The sequence below is a fragment of the Chrysemys picta genome, chromosome 12 (genome assembly GCF_011386835.1).
Source record: "Chrysemys picta bellii isolate R12L10 chromosome 12, ASM1138683v2, whole genome shotgun sequence".
In the NCBI taxonomy this organism is placed as follows: domain Eukaryota; kingdom Metazoa; phylum Chordata; order Testudines; family Emydidae; genus Chrysemys; species Chrysemys picta.
The window spans coordinates 23,085,505-23,107,813 of NC_088802.1; the positions used below are offsets into that span (position 1 = coordinate 23,085,505).

The window sequence follows — 22,309 nt, forward strand, 5'->3', positions numbered from 1 at the left end:
CTACGTTGATGTTTGTAAAACATCCCCTATGGTCCACCAGTGCTTGCAGCATCATTGAAAAGTAGCCCTTTCAGTTAATGTACTGGCTGGCCTGGTGGTCCGGTCCCAGGATAGGAATGTGAGTTCCATCGATAGCCCCACCGCAGTTTGGGAATCCCATCGCTGCGAAGCCATCTATGATGACCTGGATGTTTCCAAGGGCCACAACCTTTGACAGCAGTATGTATCATGTAGCTCAACGATTGCATTGGCTACTTGCATCACAGCAACCCCCACGGTAGATTTGCTGACGCCAAAGTGATTTGCGACTGACCAGTAGCTGTCTGGCGTTCCAAGCTTCCCGAGGGCTATGGCCACTTGCTTCTGGACAGTCAAGGCTGCTCGCATCCGGGTGTCATTGCGCTTCAGGGCAGGGGACAGCAACTCATAAAGTTCCAGAAAAGTTCCCTTCCACATACGAAAGTTTTGCAGCCACTGTGATTCATCCCAGACCTGCAGCACTATGCGGTCCCACCAGTCCGTGCTTGTTTCACATGCCCAGAATCACCGTTCCACGGCATCAACATGACCCAGTGCCACCATGATGTCCACGGCGCGGGGTCCCGTGCTTTGTGAGAGGTCTGTGCCACTCTCAGACTTCATGTCCTCACCGTGCTGCAGTAGCCCCCTCGCCCAATTTCTCAGCATCTGCCTCTGGAAAAGGTGGATGATAAGGTGCGAGGTGTTGACAACGGCCATAACTGCAGCGATGGTCGCAGCGGGCTCCATGCTCACAGTGCTGTGGCGTCCGCGCTGTCACTCACCAGAAAAGTCCGCGAACTGATTGCCCACCGGCGCTTTCAGGGAGGGAGGGCGGGAGTGACGGTTGAATGACAACAGTTACCCAAAACCACTCTCGACACATTTTTTTCCCCAGCAGACATTGAGGACTCGACCCAGAATTCCAGTGGGCAGTGGGGACTGCGGGAACTGTGGGATAGCTGCCCACAGTGCACCACTTCCAATGTCGACGCTTGCCCCGTTAGTGTGGACTCACAAAGTCGAATTACCGTCCTTAGTGTGGATACACACGTTTGATTCCACATATTCAATTTAAGTACAATTGAACTACTCTCGTAGTGTAGACATACCCTAAGTGACGTGAAATTTGGGATATGCAAGACCAATCAGACTCGTGAAAGGGGTATAGTAGTCTAGAAAGGATGAGAGCCACTGGGCTAGAGTAAGGCCTTTTCTACACTACGGAGATTTGTAGACAAAAGGCAGCTTTTTATCGACAAAACAGTGGTGGTGTACACACGGCAATACCGCCGACACAACTCTTCTGCTTTGCCGAATAACGAAAACCACCTCAGGGAGAGGTGTAGAGGTGTAGTTACATCACTGAAACTGGCCTCCAGAGGTATCCCACAATGCCCATTCTGACCGCTCTGCTCACCATTTTCAACTCCTGTGGGAGAACTGGGAGGGAATCATAGAATCCTGCTCTTGCTGGCACTAGGGCCACAGCGGCAGGCAGATAGGGTGGGCTGCTGTGGGGGGTGGGGGAGGGAAATATGTGCACTGCAGAGCTAGGGAGGGAGGCGGGGGCTGATGTCGGGGTGTTCCCCTCCCCCAGTGGGGTACTGGTCTCCGCTGAGCTGGGATGTGGGGACCGGGGGGCACCTGGATTGGTTGTTTCTGGCTGCTGTCTGAGCAAGTGTTCAGGCTGGTGAGTGCTATGCTTAAAGAGACAGCATGTGACACACTCACTCTGCCCCAACACACACACTTCCCCAACTCACATTCTGTCTCTCTCTCTCTCTCACTCACACACACACATACCCTCCCCTCCCCCAACACACACACTTCACCAACTCACACTTGGTCTCTTTCTCTCTCTCACTCATACACACACAATCTTCCCTCCCACACACACACTTCTGTGGGCTTCTTGTGTTAGTGCTCAGCTCAGCACTCAGATTACCGAGTGCTACTTTTAAAAAGTGATTTAAAAGGTGTTACTTTTGGGGCACACACTTCAATCATTTCAAGGTTCATAGCAGGTGCAAACAAACACTGCCAGGCTCAGCACACTACAGCCACACACATCACTGTGGCTCAGTGTTAAAATGCTCCTTCCAGGCATCCCTCAGCTGAATAGCCCCCTCGCTGAGCCCCTCTTATAGACTTGTGTTCACAATGCACAGCACAATACTGAATAGCAGTGTAGGATCCTGCTTTCTGACAGAGATGGCTGGGGTGCAGGTTATCAGAGCAGTTGAAAAGCGGCTGGTAATCTAATAGGATGCCCATGGAACGAGAAACCTGCATCATGTGACGCTGCACCTGCCCCCATGAGGCATTGCAAAACCTTCCCAAAGCACCCTGCGGCCAGTTCCACAGTGGGATAGCTACTCATGCTGCACTGCTCTCTGTGTCTATGCAAGAGCTGCTAGTGTGGATGCCGCTCTGCCGATAGTAGGAGCATAGTGTGGACATGCAACAGTGGTTTAATTATAGCGGTGGCTATATGTCAACGTAACTTAAGTCAGCTTAAATTTGTAGTGTAGACAAGGGCTAAGAGCAAAGCTCAGGAGGCTTAAGTGAAACTTCAGAAAGTGGGTGAGGGAAAACCCTGGGGGAATTGCTCCAGTTAGGAAGAGCTGGGAGTAGCCTGCTAAGGCAGCAAGGAAAGACTCAGACCAGACAGGGGGAGTTTGGCTGTATGCAGCTGGAGGGAAGACTTCTGGGTTTAGTTTTGAACTTTAAGTTAAGAAATGTAACCTAAATAGGGACTGTTGTGACTGGACTGGAAAAAAATGGTGATGAGTTTATTTGGGGAATGAAGATGGAAAACTGAGGTGAGGGGCTGCATTCTGGGCTGCTCTAAGGCCTCCAGGGAATGCCCTGAGGGGGCCACTCATCTACACTGACTAGACACAATTATACTGATATATTAGTGTAGTGCATCCCCCTAGGGAAAGTGGAATAAGCTATACCAGTACAAGGCACCTTTATGTTGGTAAACTGCGTCCGCACTAGAGGTTGTACCCTACCTGTAGAACTATTTCCATAACAAAAACACACCACTAACAAAATAGTTATATTGCTGCAAAATTTCGGTGGAGAGCTAGTGTGAGTCCCTAAGAAAACACATCAGTATATTCATGGCATTGAACAAACTCAAGTTAACTGTCCTTTGCATTCGTAGAATCATAGAAGTATAGGACTGGAAGCGACCTCAATAGGTCATCTAATCAAGGCCTCTGCACTCATGGCAGGGCTACTTAATAAGTAGAGTGATTAAGAGTCAATAAACTTGGAAATAAAAATGTAAGCCATGGTGTGTGAAGATCCAGGTCTATCCTAGAAGAGGGCTGGGAATAATAATTTTCTAGTTTGTTTTACATTCAGAAATAAGTGTATATTTGTATTCTTCCATAAAGGCTCGAACAATCATTTCCTTCAGGGAAAGAAGTAACAGTATGTCAAGCTTCATGGTGAATAAGGACAGTTTTGGAGTGAAGTTGCAGAATATATTGAAATACATACAACTGAAATGATTATATTCACTGTACCCAATCAGAGCAGGAATTGGCTAGTGTGAATGTATAACACTGTCCTTTACGGGATGGAATCAGTACTGTTCTGTTGCTTATCAAACTCTCTAACAGACCAATAGAGGCCTATAGTTCTGATAGAAGATTATCTAATACAGGGGTTGGCAACCTACGGCACACGTGCCAATCATGGCATGCGAGCCAATTTTAAGTGGCACGCAGCTCCCTGCTGCAGTCCCAGCCCCCAACCCCACTCAGCCACCCTCCCACCGCTCTCCCCTGCGGGGGCAGGAGGCAGAAGCTTGGTTCTGCGGCAGCCAAGCTTCCTCACTCCCCCTCTTCTTCTCCCAGCTGTGCTTTCTGGCCCCTCGTCCTCTCCTTCCCTACACCAATCAGCTGATGGCCCTAGCAAGGGGGAGGGGGAAGAGCAGCAGCATGCACACAGCTCCATAGAGGATGCAGAGAGAGGTAGGGATGGAGCCTGGGGGAAGAGGATGGAACAGGGCATATCCCTTCCAGCCCCCTGCCCTGAGCCACTCCACGAGCCGAGCACCCCACCCCTATGCCCTGAACCCCCACCCCCACCCCAACACACACCCATCCCTCTGCCCGGCACCCCCACAGCCCCATCTCTCTGCCCTGAACCCCCCCACACACACACTCAGCCTTCTGCCCTGTACCCCCATATCCCCAGCCTTCTGTCCTGAACCCCCCACACCCCAACACACACCCAGCCATCTGCCCTGCACCCCCAAACCTCCCAGCCCTCTCCCCTGAACCCCCCCACCCCAACACACACCCAGCCTTCTGCCCTGCACCCCTCACACCCCCCAGCCCTCTGCCCTGAACCCCCCACACCCCAACATACACCCAGCCTTCTGCCCTGCACCCCCACACACCCCTGTCCTCTGCCCTGATCTCTGAACCCCCCCCACACACACACACACCAGCCCTCTGCCCTGACCCCTGAAACACCCCCTCCCCAGGTCTGGGGTCCCGGCTGCAGGCCCTGTTCAGCCCTCTGCCAGCCTAGGTGAACAGAATCCCAGGCTGGCAGTGACCTGAGCAAGCTGGTGGCGTAAGATCAGCATTTTAATTTAATTTTAAATCATGCTTCTTAAACATTTTAAAAACCTTGTTTACTTTACATACAATAGTTTAGTTATATAATATAGACTTATAGAAAGAGACCTTCTAAAAACATTAAAATATATTACTGGCACGCGAAACCTTAAATTAGAGTGAATAAATGAAGACTTGGCACACCACTTCTGAAAGGTTGCCGACCCCTGATCTAATGTATATAATTGCTGTGGCACTGAAGATCCTCATGATCGTGAAACTTGTCAGGGATTTGGGAAGAAACTATTTGCACTTTATAATCTCAGGTCTCTAACTTCCATGCTTCCATGGTCTGGGCTTTTCCAAGAAGCCTAAGGGAGTTAGGTGCCAAACTCTCATAGCAATGTGATGGGAGTTGGATGTTTATTGTGTACATTATGCCTTTCTAAATCCCAGCCTAAATGAGTGAAGCATGTTGTTGTCTCTGCATTTTATCTGAGTAACAATCCGGTAACATTTCAAAAACACTTAAGCGAACATCAAAAGTGATTTAGGAGCCTAAGACGTGTTGACCTTCAGTGAAGATCTAGGCTGCTAAGCCTTAGAAACTAGCAAACTTTTGAAAATGGGATTTAGGCTCCTAAATCACTGAGATGATTTTTAAAATGTTACCTGAACTGATCGAGTAAGCTTAAGATTTCCAAAACTGCCTCAGGGAATTAGCTGGGAACTCAAAATCGCTCAGGCAGCTCTGAATATCTCAGATGTAAAATCTATAATTAATGAGTTTTCTTGACAGTCACCATAGCATTCACCCAATAAAAATAGAGATTTGTTTTAGGATTAGAATTTCCTTCCCTCTCCAGGACTTTCCCTTTGAGATTAGAAGTTTGACTCTACTGAAGTTTTCTAAAAGTCAGCCAAAACTTTTCCTTGCCTGTTACATTCCCCACAGCAGAGATGCCTCAGGAGACTGCACCTTGCCACAGAAGGATATATAATGAATCAGAGAAGACGTTCCCCATTTAGCAGAGTGTATTATGCACAGGGCAAGTTACCAGACATGGTAACGAAGTCTCAGTAGCTTTTCTAGGTTATGACATTCTATTTATTGGGTAAATGAAAGAACATGGATGCGGTGGGAAGCGAAGATGGACTGAATAACCTGGATCCTGGTCTCTGAACAGTGAGTGAGAAGGTGACAACAGAGATTCTGGCTTGTGATTGACCCACCTTAAAGGTAAATCAGCCTTTTCCTCCCTGCTTCTTGAAGCTCAAGGTTTTTGAAGCAATATAATTTTGCTAGATAACTGATTTCATGGGAATCCAAGGGGAACTGGGCAATTATCTCTCTCAAACTCCCAACCCAAAGCAAAATGACAGAATTTGGAAAAAGGAAAGACCAGTGAGGTCTCTGCTATCCTAGCTTCTTATCTGGCCCCTATCAGTGTAGTATCTGGGCACCTACTGTCTTTAATGTCTCTATCCTCCCATCACCCCAGAAGGACAGATTTATAAAGGTCTTTCAGCACCTAAAGACACATACACACACTCCTCGTGGGAATTGTAATCGATGGGCGTTAGGTACCGCACATACTCAGGCACCAATGAGCATTTTTTGTACCTACAGAGCTTTGATAATCTGGCCTGAAAGTCACACAAGGAGTTTGTGGCTAGGGAGGGAATTGAACTAACCTCGCCCAAGTCCAGGATGAGCTTGTCAAACACTGGAGTATCCTTTATTCCACTTTAAGCTTCCCTCTGTGCTACTTAAAGGATTTTACTTTTCTTTCTGGCACAGACCTCGCTGGGGCATTGAGAGGGTTAAGGAGATGTTGTGGGTAAAAACTGAGCTGGTATTTGCTGCTGTGCTCAGTGCTAAGAGAGGAGACATTGGCAATAAATTCGCTTGGCAGAATCCGGATTTTTTTTTTGTAGTTTTCACAACTACTGTTGAATTTTATTAATTCCCCCTTCCCCCATTTTAAACTATTTTAATTTTTACAGTTGCAGGAAGTTCAGCAGGGGGTGGGGTTGGGGTCAGGGTTAGGGCAGAGGTTATAGCGGGGCTGCAGGGGCTCCCAGCATTCACCAATAGGATACTGGTGGCTCCCTGCACCACCGAGGTGCAAGGGGCAGGGAAGGTGGCTGCCCTGGTCCAGTGGAGCAGTGAAGTGGCTTCCCCTTAAATAAAAAATCCTGACGCATTTCAGCAGTGGAACTGCAACCTATCAAAGGACACTGTTCTGCGTTGATACACCAGGAAGTGAAAGCTGTGACTATTGGAACCAATATCTATCTGTGTTTCTGTACTGTTGTAGATGAGCCTCATCACCATAGTATTTGAGTATTTGGTGTGATCTCTCCAGTTACTACACAGGTTTCCAGAGAGATTAACGTTTTGGTTAACCTGCATTCTGCTCATATATCAAATGTGTTCCAGGGGTCAAGTGAGATGGCATTTTCCTCATTTCCCTTCCCTAGCCTCCACTCTCTACTCAGCTATTGTTCTGTTAAGCAGCTGCAGGGATAATGAAAACAATGCTGACCTTTTATTGAGTGAATGTTCTTCATTTATATCCCATAGTGAATTTCTTTCCCATAGACACAACCTATGACGAACCCAGAACAGAGAAATCAAACGTCCATCACAGAATTCATCTTTCTGGGATTTGGGACTCTTCCTGATCTGCAAATCCTTCTTCTTTTCCTGCTGTTTCTCTTGATCTACATTGCAACCATGGCCGGGAACATCCTCATCATGGCGCTAGTTGTGACTGATGATCACCTTCACACCCCCATGTACTTCTTCCTGGGGAACTTGTCCTGCTTGGAGACCTGCTACACCTCGACCATCCTGCCCAGTATGCTGGCCAGTCTCCTGACTGAGAAAAGAACCATTTCATTTAGTGGGTGTCTCACACAATATTTTTTCTTTGGTTCTATGATTGCCACAGAATGCCTTCTCTTATCAGTGATGTCTTATGATCGGTATTTAGCGATATGCAATCCAATGCACTATGCAACCCGTATGAGTGGCAGGTTTTATCTCCAGCTTGCAGGTGGCTCTTGGACAGGTGGCTTCCTATGTAGTGGCATAATAACATTGTCGATATCCCAGTTAACTTTCTGTGGCTCCAATGATATTGACCATTTCTTTTGCGATCTTATCCCCCTAGTAAATCTCTCCTGCAATGATCCTCAGATGATGGAAATGTTGGCTTTAACACTATGCTTGATTTTCTTAGTGGTCCCATTCCTACTTACCTTGATGTCCTACATCTACATCATTGTGACCATCCTAAGAATTCCTTCCACCACTGGGAGGCAAAAGGCCTTTTCCACCTGCTCCTCCCACCTCATTGTGGTGACCATTTATTATGGAACTCTACTAATTGCCTATATGTTCCCAACAACCAACACACTGAGAGATTTCAAGAAAGTTCTCTCTGTCGTCTACACCGTCCTGACTCCCCTGGTCAATCCTCTCATCTATAGCCTGAGAAACAAAGAGGTCAAAGAAGCTCTGAGGAAAGCTAGCAGGAAGTTTGTGTTTGGACGATGCTAACCGATCAGTTTCCTTAGGTTAAAATGAAATAGACATACCATAGGCTGGTTTGGGGCCTGAACCGAAGCCTGCTGTAGTCCAAGGTCATGGGTTTCGTGTCATGCTCTTAGAGTCACAACCATGGGAGAAAGTGGAGACAGAGAGTTCTTTAATCCTGTGACCCCATTCTTTTTAGGACCTTTATAAGATGCCACAGGTGGGTACTACTGGGTTGCTGAGAGACTTGAACTTCTGGCTGCTCAAAGTTCAGATAATGAGGGGAGTTTGTGCTCAGTGAGAGACTGCAGGCAAGATGAACTCAGCTGGAATGCTGAGCATCCATTCATTGTAGGGTGAGAGAATTCTACACACACACAATGTGTGATTCCTACATTATAAAAATATAGGGTTGCAATATCCACATGGAACTCCAGTGTTAGGTAATTGTATAATTAACTTTTGTTTCTTAGTGTCTTTCATCCCCAGGCTTCTTTCCAAAGGAACAGAAAAGCAAAAGGAAACCCTCTAACCTGTACCACAGAACACAGGACACCAGCCCAGGCCTCTTATATGCCAATTTTTAACAATGACTTAGGGCCAGTTTTTCAGGATACTTGGGTGCCCAGTGGGATTTTCAAAAGCATGTGGGCACCTCGCTTGCTGGATTGGGCCCAGCAGGTGAGCCAGACAGGGGAACGTCTCTCTTCCCCAGGTCCGTGCATCACTCTGGGGCTTCGGCGACGAGGTACCTGGTCTGGGGCTGCAGGGGGCATGTCCAGAGACAGAAACATAGGGGCCTATGGGCCTTTTACTGCAAACACTTAGGTGCCTACAGGGTTTGCCGGCAGCTCAACAGGGTTTTGTGAATAACTGGGGGCCGGATTCTGGGATTCAGAGGCCTAAAGTGGAAGTTGTGTGACTCTAGCCCTAGCTCCACATCCTTATCCTCATGTTATAGCTGGGGAAACAAAGGCAGAAAGATGTGATATTACCTGCCCAGAGTCATTCAGCAGGCTAGTGGCAAGGACAGGCAAAGAAACCAAATATCCAGAGTCCTAATCCAGTGCACTGTCTGCTCCACAATGTCCAGTTGTAATTAACAATGGGACCTAAGGGTATTAGGTGCCCAACTCCCATTCACTGTCCATAGGATTTGGGTGCCTAACATCAGCCTCTTATAGAAAAACCCAGCCTGTACATTTATAGCCAAAGCAATGCCCTGACAATTCCTTCCACTCCCAGGCGATGTTTCCCACCAGTTCCTTCTAATGTTTTACCATTTTCAAGGAGACCCTAATAATTGTGTCTCTGTTACCAAAAGCATCATTCAATAAAAGAACTAAACTAAGTCTTCTCTTTCTGTCATCTTTGTTGTTATACCTCCCATTATCTACTCCCTTCATAACCAGTGTGAGGAATACATGTGTCAAGGCTTGGCTACACATAGAAGTTGCACCACTTTAACTGTACCGGCCTATCCCTGCCTGTGACAGGGCCGCGTGCCCTTGGGCTGGAGAGCCTGGGGCCAAGCCAGCCCTGATTAGAGAAGGAGCCCAGCTGAGGGGAATCAGGCAATGTTCAATAAAGGGCAGAAGGGGGCTAGAGTAAGAGGCCAGCTCAGGAGGCTGAAGTGAAATTTCAGAGAGCGAGAGAGGGAAAACCCTGGTACTGGGGGAATTGCTCCAGCTAGGAAGAGCTGAGAATAGCCTGCTAAGGCAGGAAGGACTCAGATCAGATGGGGAGTTTGGATGTATGCAGTTGGAGAGAAGACTTCTGGGTTTAGTTTTGAACTTTAAGTTAATAAATGAAACCTATATGGGGCTGATTTTGATTGGACTGGAAAAAACACATGTGGAGTTTATTTGGGGGAATGAAGATGGCAAACTGAGGTGAGGGGCCGTGTTCTGGGCTGCCCTCAGGCCTTCAGGGGGCACTGTGAGGGGGCCATTCATGTACTCTGACTGGATGCAATTATAGTGATGTAAAAGTGCTCATTTCAGTATAGTTCATTCCCATACGGGAAGGGGAATAAGCTATAACAGTATAAGGGACTTCTATATTGGTAAACTGTGTCCACACTAGAGGTTGTACCGGTATAATGATTTCCATAACAGTGTCACACCACTAACCAGAATAGTTATACTGGTGCAAAATCTGTGTGGAGACCTAGCGTGAGTCCATGTGAAAATACATCAGCACATTCATGGCCTTGAAAAGAACGCTGATAATCCAAGGAAACTGTCTGTTGCATTTCAATGGAATGCTGATAATCTACGCTGATTGGCCAAGTCAAAAGCGGCCAACTGACGGAAAGAGAGACCAGAGTGAATAATTCACAGCTAGACACTTGGGGGGCATCTACACTGCAGCCGGGGCGGTGAATGGCAGCTCCTGTAGACGTAGCCGCTGTTGCTGTACCCTAGCTAGCTCACTCAGAATAGAAGTGAAGAAACCACAGTACCAGCTTCAGCGCCAGCTGCACAAGCAAGAATGTACCCTAGCTGCCAGTGCTGAACTCTGCACTGGGGGCAGCAGAGGGGGAGGGATGGGAAAGGGGCGGCTTTATTGTGTAATGGCACTAGGGGTAACAGAGGGTGGGGCAGGGATAGCTCAGTGGTTTGAGCATTGGCCTGCTAAACCCAGGGTTGTGAGTTCAATCTTTGAGGGGGCCACTTAGGGATCTGGGGCAAAAATCATTGCTTGGTCCTGCTAGTGAAGGTAGGGGGCTGGACTCCATGACCTTTCAAGGTCCCTTCCAGTTCTAGGAGATAGGATATCTCCATTTTTTTTAAAAAAAAGGGTGAAGTCTGGTAAAGGTGTGGCTATGGTGTATAATGGGCACTATGCAGAAGCCAAGCTTAATAAGGCCAATGTTTTATGTATCCTTTCTAATGATCTCTAGATGACAGCGGATCATAGGGAATGACAAATGGACAGTAATAAATATTAAACCTGTGATTTCAGTAAAAAAAATATTAAGTGATTAGGAGTCGATAAACTCGGAATTAAATATTTAAGCCAAAGCGTGTGAAGATCCAGGTCTATCCCTGTATTATAGCCAATTTTCAGTTTAGATCTGTATCCTTCAAAGAGTTAGGCAATGGGTTTTCATCCCTATCTGCAATATTTTTGTCAGAGATTAATTAAAAGCAAAGCAAAAAAAAAAAAAAGAAACCTGTTTTTTTCCCCTTAAATGCAGTTATGTGGGCCACAATATTCAACATTGGGCATTATGAAAAATAAAGCTTTGGTAACACAAAATTATTCACACAGGTGATAAACTGGACTGACACCTTATTACATGTTTAGTGAGCACATTACACTAGGACAGGACTTGGAATAACAATCTTCTAGTTTGTTTTGCCTTCAGAAATAAGTGGATATTTGTATTCTTCCATAAAGGCTGGAACAAACCTTTCCTTCAGGGGAAGATGTGACAGTATGTCAAAAACTTCATGCTGAGAAAGCCCAGTTTTTGAATCAAATTGCAGAATATCCTATAATACACAGAAATGAAATGATCATATTAACTGTACCCAAATAGGACCGTGAACTGGCTAGTGTGAATATATAACCAATCCTATAGAGGAGAGTAATCAGCAATGTTCTGTTGGTTATCATTCACTCCAATAGACCAACAAGAGGCCTATAGCTCTGGTACAAGATTATCTAATTTGTATAATTGCCATGGCACTGAAGATCCCTGAAACTTTTCAGGGATAGGTGAAGAAACTATTTGCACGTTTGTAATCTCTGGTTTCTAGCAATTCAATGGGCGTGGGGTGTTTATTGTATATATTACCCCCCTTTGAAAATTCCAACCTAAATGTGTAAAGCACCTTGTTGCACCTGCATTTTATCTGAGCAACAATCCCTATTTGCTCTTTTCAGAAATGTCTGAGCAGGAGGCCTTAAACGAAGGGTAACATTCTGAAAAACAGTAGAGCAAATTTTAAAAGTCACTTAGGAGCCTAAGACCCCTTGACTTTCAATGAGATTTAGGCTGCTAAACCTTAGTAATTAGGACCTTCTGAAGATTGTACTGTTAATGGCAGCACCCACCTCACTGGGGCACTGGGAGGGTTAGTGAGATGATGTGGGTGAAGCAGAGCTAATATCTGCTGCTGCTGCTGCACTCAGTTTTAGGGGTTGGGACATTGGCTATAAGGGTTGAAAAAGACTAAAGGAGTTAGATGTCCAAATCCCATTGAAATCAAAGGGTCCAATCCTTTGAGTCAGTGGGAATTTTATCTTTTACCACAGCAAAAGAAGGCTCAGACTCAACACAATTATTTCCAGGTGTAAAATTAACTTTGTGCATACCTGTATGCAGGATCGGGTCCTTACTTGACAGACAGAATATAATGGCAGATAGGACATCCACAAACAAAAAGATAGAGAGAATTCATATTTTTTAACCAAAAAAAGAGAAGAAAATATAGAGCTGATCAATCATTTGCTAATGGAATGTTTTCCCATCAGAAAATGCCAAATTGTCAAGATCAAAATGTTCCATGGGAAATTTCTACACAATTTTTGTTTAGGGAAAAACTAATTACTGTATATTTTATAAAATAATACAAAATGAACTATAATATAAAAATAAAATAAAATAGAAAATAAAATTTAAAATGAACATAAAAAGTCATAAAAACTGAAATAAAATCTCAAAATAAAATTTAAAAATATATTTTTGGAAAGTCAGAATTGGGATGAAAACAAAAATTTGAACTCATGGAATTTCCCATGAAATGAAAATTCTGGTTCCTGAATAGCTCTAAGAATAAGAAAATCACCATGTTTCTTACAAATTGCATACAGAATTTATTCATGAATAAAAGGGTAAATTTCCAGGTAAAATAAAATTTGTGGCTTGTTTGTTTTTGGTGGGTTTTTTTAAAATGAAGACAGGATAAGTGTGTGACCAATAATACCATTCCTACCGTGGGGGCTAACCACAGAGATTTTCAAACTTTGTTACTTTTAGCGTAAGATAATTACCAGGCTGGGTCTCTGTATGTAGTGAGCCCTATTGTGGAATAAGGAAACACTATGAAAGGGAAGGACAGAAGTGTGTATGTAGTAGCATACACACTTCTCTGGGTGTATGCCATGAGCGTCATGGGAGGAAATGACAACAATGATTTTAGGCATCAGTTCTGCCATACGTACTTGTGTCTCCCTCACAGACCACTTGTCCCAAACCTACACATCGAGCTCAGTTCTGGACCTACAACCAGCACAGTTTGGTCCAAAGTGCTGGTGCAAGTGACCTAGACCTGATGGGGAATCCTGAACTTGATCATAGAATCATAGAATATCAGGGTTGGAAGGGACCTCAAGAGGTCATCTGGTCCAACCCCCTGCTCAAAGCAGGACCAATTCCCAACTAAATCATCCCAGCCAGGGCTTTGTCAAGCCGGGCCTTAAAAATCTCCAAGGAAGGAGACTCCACCACCTCCCTAGGTAACGCATTCCAGTGCTTCACCACCCTCCTAATGAAATAGTGTTTCCTAATATCCAACCTGGACCTCCCCCACTGCAACTTGAGACCATTGCTCCTTGTTCTGTCATCTGCCACCACTGAGAACAGCCGAGCTCCATCCTCTTTGGAACCCCCCTTCAGGTAGTTGAAGGCTGCTATCAAATCCCCCCTCATTCTTCTCTTCTGGAGACTAAACAATCCCAGTTCCCTCAGCCTCTCCTCATAAGTCATGTGCTCCAGATCCCTAATGTCAATGTGAGCAGACTGAATCCTGCCTAGCACTGACCACTCCAGCCCCAATGCAGCAAAGCATTTAAGCACATGCTTAACTTTAAACACCAGGGTATTCCCATTGAGGTCACTGCAGTTAAAGGTGTGTGCGATTTGCTGGAGTGGCGTGTGGGGTAGCTCCGTTCATTATGTCCATTATTACCAGGATATTGAATTCAGTGAACTAACACAAAGGATTTGTGTGTCTAATAGAGATGGAAGAGGAGAGAGATTGGAACTTTCAGGTTCACTGGTGGTGAGTTATACTGAACTGCACTTTAGTGATGCAGGTGGGTTTTTATGTTATCTCAAGGGCACTTAGGGACAGATTGTTAAAGATATTTAGGTGCCTAATGGGTTTTTCTAAAGCACCGAGGCTTATAAAACTCACTGACTTCAAAGGGTGTTCGGCGCGTCAATGCTTTCAAAAATCCCACCAAGGGCTGGATTCACAAAGGGTCTGTGATCATTGGACCTACGAACTTACCCTCATTGTGAGCTCAACTGTGAGAAGTGCATGAAAGTTCACAGAGCATCACAATAACCTAGAACAACAAATGTTGATGGGAAAAGGAGCAAAGAAGAGATAAAAGACTGAATTAGTCCAAACAAGAAGGTCCCCTGGTATAACTCAAGGTCATGTCTGGTAAATGAGAACAGCGTGAGACAGGAAGTCAATGAACCAAAACTGGCGTATCACAAATTAGAGCTAATTGATGGACAAGATAATGAGGGGATGGGCTTTTCCACCCATCACTCCCTTTTGGGGTTCTCAAAAAAAAGAGACTTTGGGAGGAAGTTTGCCATCAGCATGCTGGCTGACTAAAAGACAAGAGAAGGGGAAGGTCCAAGCTTCGCCAACATGGGCTCCCACCCCCACCATTTTCTGGGAACCTGGACCTTCTTCATCCTAATCAGGATGTACAAAGTAAAAGTGCTTGTCAACGCAACCGTAACTCTGCGCTCCTTGAGCAATGACCCAATCTGCGTAACACACATAGTCACACTCTGCCTTTGCAGATCACTCAGGCACTAGGGCACAGGACAGCTCTAAGACATGGAGGAGGAGTATGAAATAACTAAATATTCACTGGAGCTAGAGGACTGGAGCTTGGGTGTCCCAATTCCTACATGTGAGCCCCAACCACGCCATTACAGAGTAATTGTAAGTCTCTTTCTTTGGCCCAACAGATTTTTAACTATTTCATACAAAGCTTCAACAGGCCAGAGTAAGAAAGGCCTGGGGCACGGACCATCTTTTTGTTCTGTGTTTGTACAGTACCTAGCACAATGGTCCCTGGTCTATGTCTAGGGCTTCAAATAATAAAGTCTTTTTAGTTTTGAAGCTTTTCCTTCTCTGTTCCATCTCCTCTGTGGCCAGAAGAAGTATGATTCTATTAATATACTGTCTACCCTCAACAAATAAACAAAACATGCAAATAACTTTTCCTTCCCAGTAATTTAAAATGCTTATTAGCAGATGTCTCAAGGGAGAATTCACCTGCTGTGTTTGCAGGATAAATAATTGCTCTGGAGGAATATTCATTTTCTGGTGAGAGATACAAGGCAAAGCAAACCAAGGGTCTCAGCACAACTAGGGTGTCCAGCCAGGAACATGCAGGTCTCGTTACTGCTTTCCACTGCGGTGTGTAGCTACACATACCTTACACGCTGCCGCCAATAATGTGCAGTGTAGACATACCTTGAGACAATTAAAACATATGAAGGGGGTGCAGATAGGAGACAAATGGCAGAACCAGGATCCTGCTCTCTGAAACACTGAGTGAAGAGGTCACATCACAGGTTCCAGCTTCTTCTATGCCAGCCTTAAGGTAAACAAATCTTTCACACTCAACTTCATTAAAAATAGATCATTCAAGAAAGGGAAGCAAATGTCACCTTATCCATCCAACCATGTCAATGTAGTTTCCTTTCTGATAACCCTATATCTTTTGCCTGGGTCACTGAAAGAATCAGGGTGATGATGGAAACTCAAAGATCCAAGCAGAAGTTGCGGTACTAGAAAATTTGCTGCCAGAGTCTTGGTTCTTCACTGAACCAACAAGATGAAGGGCCTTATGGAATATTTATGGAACTAAATTGATGCTGATGCTTGATAAAAATGTATCATCTTCAGATTCTATTGTAAATTGTGTTTTCTTTCCCCTAGTTACACCTCATGGCGAACGCAGAGTGGGGAAATCAAACAGTTCTCACAGATTTCATCCTGCTAGGATTTGGGAATCTCCCTGGGCTGCAAATTCTTCTCTTCTTGTTGTTTCTTGTCATCTACATTGTGACAATGGCTGGGAACATCCTCATTGTTGTGCTAGTTGTGGCTGATCAGCAACTTCACACCCCAATGTATTTCTTCCTGGGGAATTTGTCCTGCTTGGAGACCTGCTACACCTCCACCATCCTGCCCAGGATGTTGGCCAGTTTTCTTACTGGGGACAGAACCATTTCTGTTAGCAGCTGCCTCACACAATATTATTTCTTTGGGTTCCTGGCAGCTGCAGAGTGCTATCTCCTGGCAGTGATGTCTTATGATCGGTATTTAGCAATATGCAAACCACTGCACTATGCTGTCCTTATGAATGGCAGGTGCTGCCTCCAGCTAGCAGCTGGCACTTGGATTAGTTGTTCTCTGGCTATAGACATAACAATATTTTTAATGCAACAATTAACTTTCTGCGGCCCCAATGAAATTGACCATTTCTTCTGTGACTTCACCCCAGTAATAAAACTCTCCTGCAGTGACACACGTATGATGGAGCTTATCACTACCATACTGGCTGCTATATGCACTCTCCCGCCATATCTATTAACCCTGGCAACATACGTCTGTATCATCACCACCATCCTGCGAATCCCTTCCACCTCTGGGAAGAGAAAAGCCTTTTCCACCTGCTCCTCTCACCTCATCGTGGTGTCAATTTTCTATGGGACCATAATGATTGTCTACATGCTACCAAAAATTGATACACTGAGAGACCTGAACAAAGTGTTCTCCGTCTTCTACACAGTCCTGACTCCCATGCTCAACCCGCTCATATACAGCCTGAGGAACAGAGAGGTCAAAGAGGCCTTGGGAAAAGTTGCCACTAAATTCTCTGCTGTCAAAAGGATTCAAACCTTCTTATCATAGTTTGTTCAGTGCACGTGAAGTGGGAATGAGCTAGTTTGCTGTGATAGGTCTGAGTCACCTCTGTCACTGGCCATCTGGCTTTTTAGGTGAGATTAGTGGCCGCTATAGCTCGCACTCAATATTGGGGCTATTTGTGCTGTTTGGGCTTAGGGATCCAGGTCTTTGTGGTTTTGTTAGTCTGATATTTATCACTGCTGTTGTGACTTGCTTTAAAAAACATTGTCAATGAGGCACCAAGGCAGAGAGATGCCATCCTGTGCTTCCATTATGATACCGCCTGTAATTACATGAGCACACACTGTGTTTTATACTGGGCCCCTTTATCATGGATTGCACCAGATGCTCAATATTTCTTTTTATCCATCTCCTTCAATATGCCAAGGTAATGTGAGATGAGGCCTAGGACCCAATAGCTCTGTAAGAACTTGAGCACTGAGGTGAGACAATAAAGAAGAAAGGTTGGTACTGTGATAATGGCACAGAGAGACCTGGCTTCTATTCCCTGTTTTGTCACTGGGATCCAGGGAAGCTGACTTCACCTCTGGACCTCAGTTTCCTTATCTGTACAATGGAGTTTCTTGACACCCTTGTGTGAATGGCTGCTTCAATCCCTTACTACCCAGGGTACCCTTGTTTTGCAGATTTCCAAACTTCATAGCCTCTGAAATTTGATCTGTCAATTATACAGCAGAGAAAGCATATGGTGTCCATTCCTACAGTGTGCTGGGCATTTCCTGTGAAATGCTGAGCACCCACAGCTCTCAGTGAAGCCAGTGGGAATTGAGGGCACTCAGCATCTTGTAATGTCAAGTCCAAGGTGAGCATGATTGTGGGTGAACCCAGCCTGGTCTGTGGCAGCACCTGGCAGATACATCTTATTTCCCAAGAACTCCACCAGATTCTGTATCAGCAATTCATTGTTGCCCCATTAGTGTCATTGTGATAGCAGAAAATGCAGAGTGCCAGCTCTGCTATAATTAGGCTTGGAAGGATTAGATTTTTATCAGTCAATGCCGGTAAGCATCAATTTCCCCGTACATGCACAAACTGAGAAAAAAATATTTCCACAGATAACAATCAAAATGTGCAGATAGACAAAGTAAGAAAAATGCTGTTTGAGAACTTATTGGAGTTTGATTTAAGGATATTTACTTTGTATATTTTGACATGCGAGTTAACAATTTGTGTTTTAATGGTTATGAAATTTAACTTTGTAAATCTAAATGTTTTTTTGCCATTAAACAATTATTGTCTGCTGCCCTCATTGTCTGACCACCCATAATTTTGCACCACTGTGAAAATAAAAAATAGAAAATAATGCTTAAAAATGAACATCAATGTTATCCATCGAATTATGTTTTTAAAAAACGAATTCTGCCACGCCTAGCTATAATTAGGGTTGAGCTTCACTTTTTCTTGGAAGGTGGATCATTCTAAGTGCTTATAAATTTGCCCTACCTCATGGGGCAGCCAGGTAACATTAGTGTTCCAAATTTGAACCAGAGATTCCTGAGTTTCAAACACCCACGCAGCCTTCCCAAGCAACAGCATTGTGAAATCAAGTTCTTCTAAGGATTTTTTTTGTCATACAACTGGGGCTCAAATTACAGCCTGGATCTGCCCCAAACTTATCTCAGTCACTCAGGATTTATCTCAGCTAATGCACAGCACCCACTGCCCCTTTGGGGTTACATTGAAGAAGCTGTTGTGACCCAGAGACCTCATGGTGTGAACTGGCAGAGGGCTCAGGGGGTCCATAGAATTTTACAGGGATCCTCTAAGTCAGTTATATGCATAATAGTTCACCAAAGGGTGGCGTGTGAGGTCTCTACCAGGAGCAAGTAGCTCACTGATCATCATAATTATTGGAAGATGTTTGTACAGGCAACAGTTTAAGAGATATGTAAAATATTCGGTTCCAAAACTGTTAAAGGACAGCTTGTCACCTGAGTCAAGGCATTGGTGAGGCCTCATCTGGAATACTGTGTCCAGTTTTGGGCCCCACACTACAAGAAGGATGTGGAAAAATTGGAAAGAGTCCAGCAGAGGGCAACAAAAATGATTAGGGGTCTGGAGCACATGACTTATGAGGAGAGGCTGAGAGAACTGGGATTGTTTAGTCTCCAGAAGAGAAGAATGAGGGGGGATTTGATAGCAGCCTTCAACTACCTGAAGGGGGGTTCCAAAGAGGATGGAGCTCGGCTGTTCTCAGTGGTGGCAGATGACAGAACAAGGAGCAATGGTCTCAAGTTGCGGTGGGGGAGGTCCAGGTTGGATATCAGGAAAAACTATTTCACTAGGAGGGTGGTGAAACACTGGAATGCGTTACCTAGGGAGGTGGTGGAGTCTCCTTCCTTGGAGGTTTTTAAGGCCCGGCTTGACAAAGCCCTGGCTGGGATGATTTAGCTGGGAATTGGTCCTGCTTTGAGCAGGGGGTTGGACTAGATGACCTCTTGAGGTCCCTTCCAACTCTGATATTCTATGATTCTATGATTCTAAGGCTCAGGGCTAACTCAATTAGCACACAGAACAATGAGTATCCGGGGAAACAGCCTATATTTACTGTCTGGGCCAGATGAGGGCCTGAGGATTTACAAAGACAAAGGAACCCCAAGAAAAGTCTTTGAAGAGGGGATCTTTTGGGGGAAGAGACAATGTCTGTAACTGCATAAAAAAAGAGGAGAGGGGACAAGATTTTATCCTTCAGCAAGGAGGCAAGCTGGCAGTGTGCTTTGTCATAAGGAATAGGGGTCACAGGCAGCCTGGCTGTAAAGCGCTGGTGAGCAATACCTTATCAGACATGAGAGTATCTTGTTAATTAAGTCTCAGCTCTAGGATGCTGAGACATTCCCCAGGGTACAATCTGGACAGATGGACAGCTGTGTCCCCTCAATTCTCCAACCTGGGGTGCCTTTTACATTGCTTTGCTGTGAGAACAACCACTCCTTGCCTGCTCATACACAGCCCCCAGCATGTAAATCACTCCCTGCTACATTGAATGAGTGTTATAGCCAAACACCCATGAATTACATACAGGGTGACACCAGCAAACTCCCAGTCCCAAACTTGTCCCCAGAAACTGCCCAGCTCTCTCCTTCTGGACAATACAAGCTCATAGAAAGTCCGTCTAGAGAAAGTCAGGCAAGGGGAGGGAGGATGAGGGAGATAATGTTGTGCCAATATTCAAAAAAGGCAAGTAGGGTGCTTGAGTAACTATAGGCCAGTTATCCTGACATCAATCCCAGGCAAAATACCGGAAAAGCTGGTACGGGGTTCAACTGATAAAGAATGAAAGGATAGGAATATAAATAATGCCAGTCAACCTGGTTTTATGGAAACAAATCTTGTCAAACTAACCTGATTTCATTCTTTGATGAGATTACAAGTTTTGGTTGGTAAAGGTAACTGTGTAGATGTGATTTACTTAGACTTGTGCAAGGTGTTTCATTTAATACCATATGATATTCTAGAATCATAGGCCTTGGCTACACTTACCCGGTAGTTCGGCGGCGAGCGATCGAACTTCTGGGTTCGACTTATCGCGTCTAGTCTGGACGCGATAAGTCGAACCCGGAAGTGCTCGCCGTCGACTGCGGTACTCCAGCTCGGCGAGAGGAGTACCGCGGAGTCGACGGGGGAGCCTGCCTGCCGAGTGTGGACCAAGGTAAGTTCGAACTAAGGTACTTCGAACTTCAGCTACGTTATTCACGTAGCTGAAGTTCCGTACCTTAGTTCGAATTAGGGGGTTAGTGTAGACCTGGCCATAGAATACTAGGGTTGGAAGAGACCTCAGGAGGTCATCTAGTACAATCCCCTGCTCAAAGCAGGACCAACACAAACTAAATAATCCCAGCCAAGGCTTTGTCAAGCCAGGCCTAAAAAAAAAGGAAGGAGACTCCACCACCTCCCTAGGTAACGCATTCCAGTGCTTCACCACCCTCCTAGTGAAATAGTGTTTCCTAATATCCAACCTAGACCTTCCCCACTGCAACTTGAGATCATTGCTTCTTGTTCTGTCATCTGCCACCACTGAGAACAGCCTAGCTCCATCCCCTTTGCAACCCCCCTTCAGATAGTTGAAGGCTGCTATCAAATCCTCCCTCATTCTTCTCTTCTGCAGACGAAATAACAACAGTTCCATCAGCCTCTTCTTGTAAGTCATGTGCCCCAGCCCGCTAATCATTTTTGTTGCCCTCCGCTGGACTCTCTAATTTGTTCACATCCCTTCTGTAGTGGGGGGACCAAAACTGGACGTAATACTCCAGGTGTGGCCTCACCAGTGCTGAATAGAGGGAAATAATCACTTCCCTCGATCTGCTGGCAATGCCCCTACTTATACAGCCCAAAATGCCGTTAGCCTTTTTGGCAACAAGGGCACACTGTTGACTGATATCCAGCTTCTCGTCCACTGTAATCCCTAGGTCCTTTTCTGCAGAACTGCCGCTTAGCCAGTCAGTCCCCAGCCTGTAGCAGTGTATGGGATTCTTCCTTCCTAAGTGCAGGATTCTGCACTTGTCCTTGTTGAACCTCATCAGATTTCTTTTGGCCCAATCCTCAAATTTGTCTGGGTCCCTCTGTATCCTATCCCTACCTCCAGCATATCTACCTCTCCCCCCAGCTTAGTGTCATCTGCAATTTGCTGAGGGTGCAATTCATCCTATCATCCAGATCATTGATAAAGATGTTGAACAAAACTGGCCCCAGGACAGACCCCTGGGGCACTCTGATTGATACCGGCTGCCAACTAGACATCATGATCGCTACCTATTGAACCCGACAATCTATCCAGCTTTCTATCCACCTTATAGTTCATTCATCCAATCCATACTTCTGTATCTTGCTGGCAAGAATACTGTGGGAGACTGTATCAAAAGCTTTGCTAAAGTCAAGATATATCACATCCACCACTTTCTCCATATCCACAGAGCCACCAATTATCTCATGATAGAAGGCAATCAGGTTGGTCAGGCATGACTTGCCCCTGTTGACTGTTCCTGATCACCTTCCTCTCCTCCAAGTGCTTCAAAATGGATTCCTTCAGGACCTACTCCATGATTTTTCCAAGGACTGAAGTGAGGCTGTAGTTCCTCAGGTTCTCCTTCTTCCCTTTTTTAAAGATGGGAACTATATTTTCCTTTTTCCAATCGTCCGGGACCTCCTCCAATCACCATGAATTTTCAAAAATAATGGCCAATGCCTAAAAAAATAACACTATGCAGTATTAAGTATAAGGGGGTAGCCGTGTTAGTCTGTAT

General features: G+C 45.2%; 2 protein-coding genes across 2 annotated transcripts; both read left to right on the plus strand.

Annotated features, from left to right (window-relative positions):
* The first annotated feature begins 7,218 nt into the window (after window positions 1–7,218).
* Window positions 7,219–8,172, plus strand: LOC135974648 (olfactory receptor 11A1-like). Its single transcript, XM_065563064.1, has one exon. The coding sequence runs from the start codon at window positions 7,219–7,221 to the stop codon at window positions 8,170–8,172; it is 954 nt and encodes a 317-aa protein (XP_065419136.1).
* Window positions 8,173–16,082: 7,910 nt separating this feature from the next.
* Window positions 16,083–17,054, plus strand: LOC101930907 (olfactory receptor 11A1-like). Its single transcript, XM_024114091.2, has one exon. It carries the CDS (start codon window positions 16,086–16,088, stop codon window positions 17,052–17,054), a length of 969 nt encoding a protein of 322 aa, XP_023969859.2. The 5' UTR covers window positions 16,083–16,085.
* The last annotated feature ends 5,255 nt before the right edge of the window (window positions 17,055–22,309 follow it).

Bases quoted from the DNA above. Each gene is read 5' to 3' on its own strand.
- LOC135974648 (XM_065563064.1), top strand. From the start codon at position 7,219: ATGACGAACCCAGAACAGAGAAATCAAACGTCCATCACAGAATTCATC.
- LOC101930907 (XM_024114091.2), top strand. From the start codon at position 16,086: ATGGCGAACGCAGAGTGGGGAAATCAAACAGTTCTCACAGATTTCATC.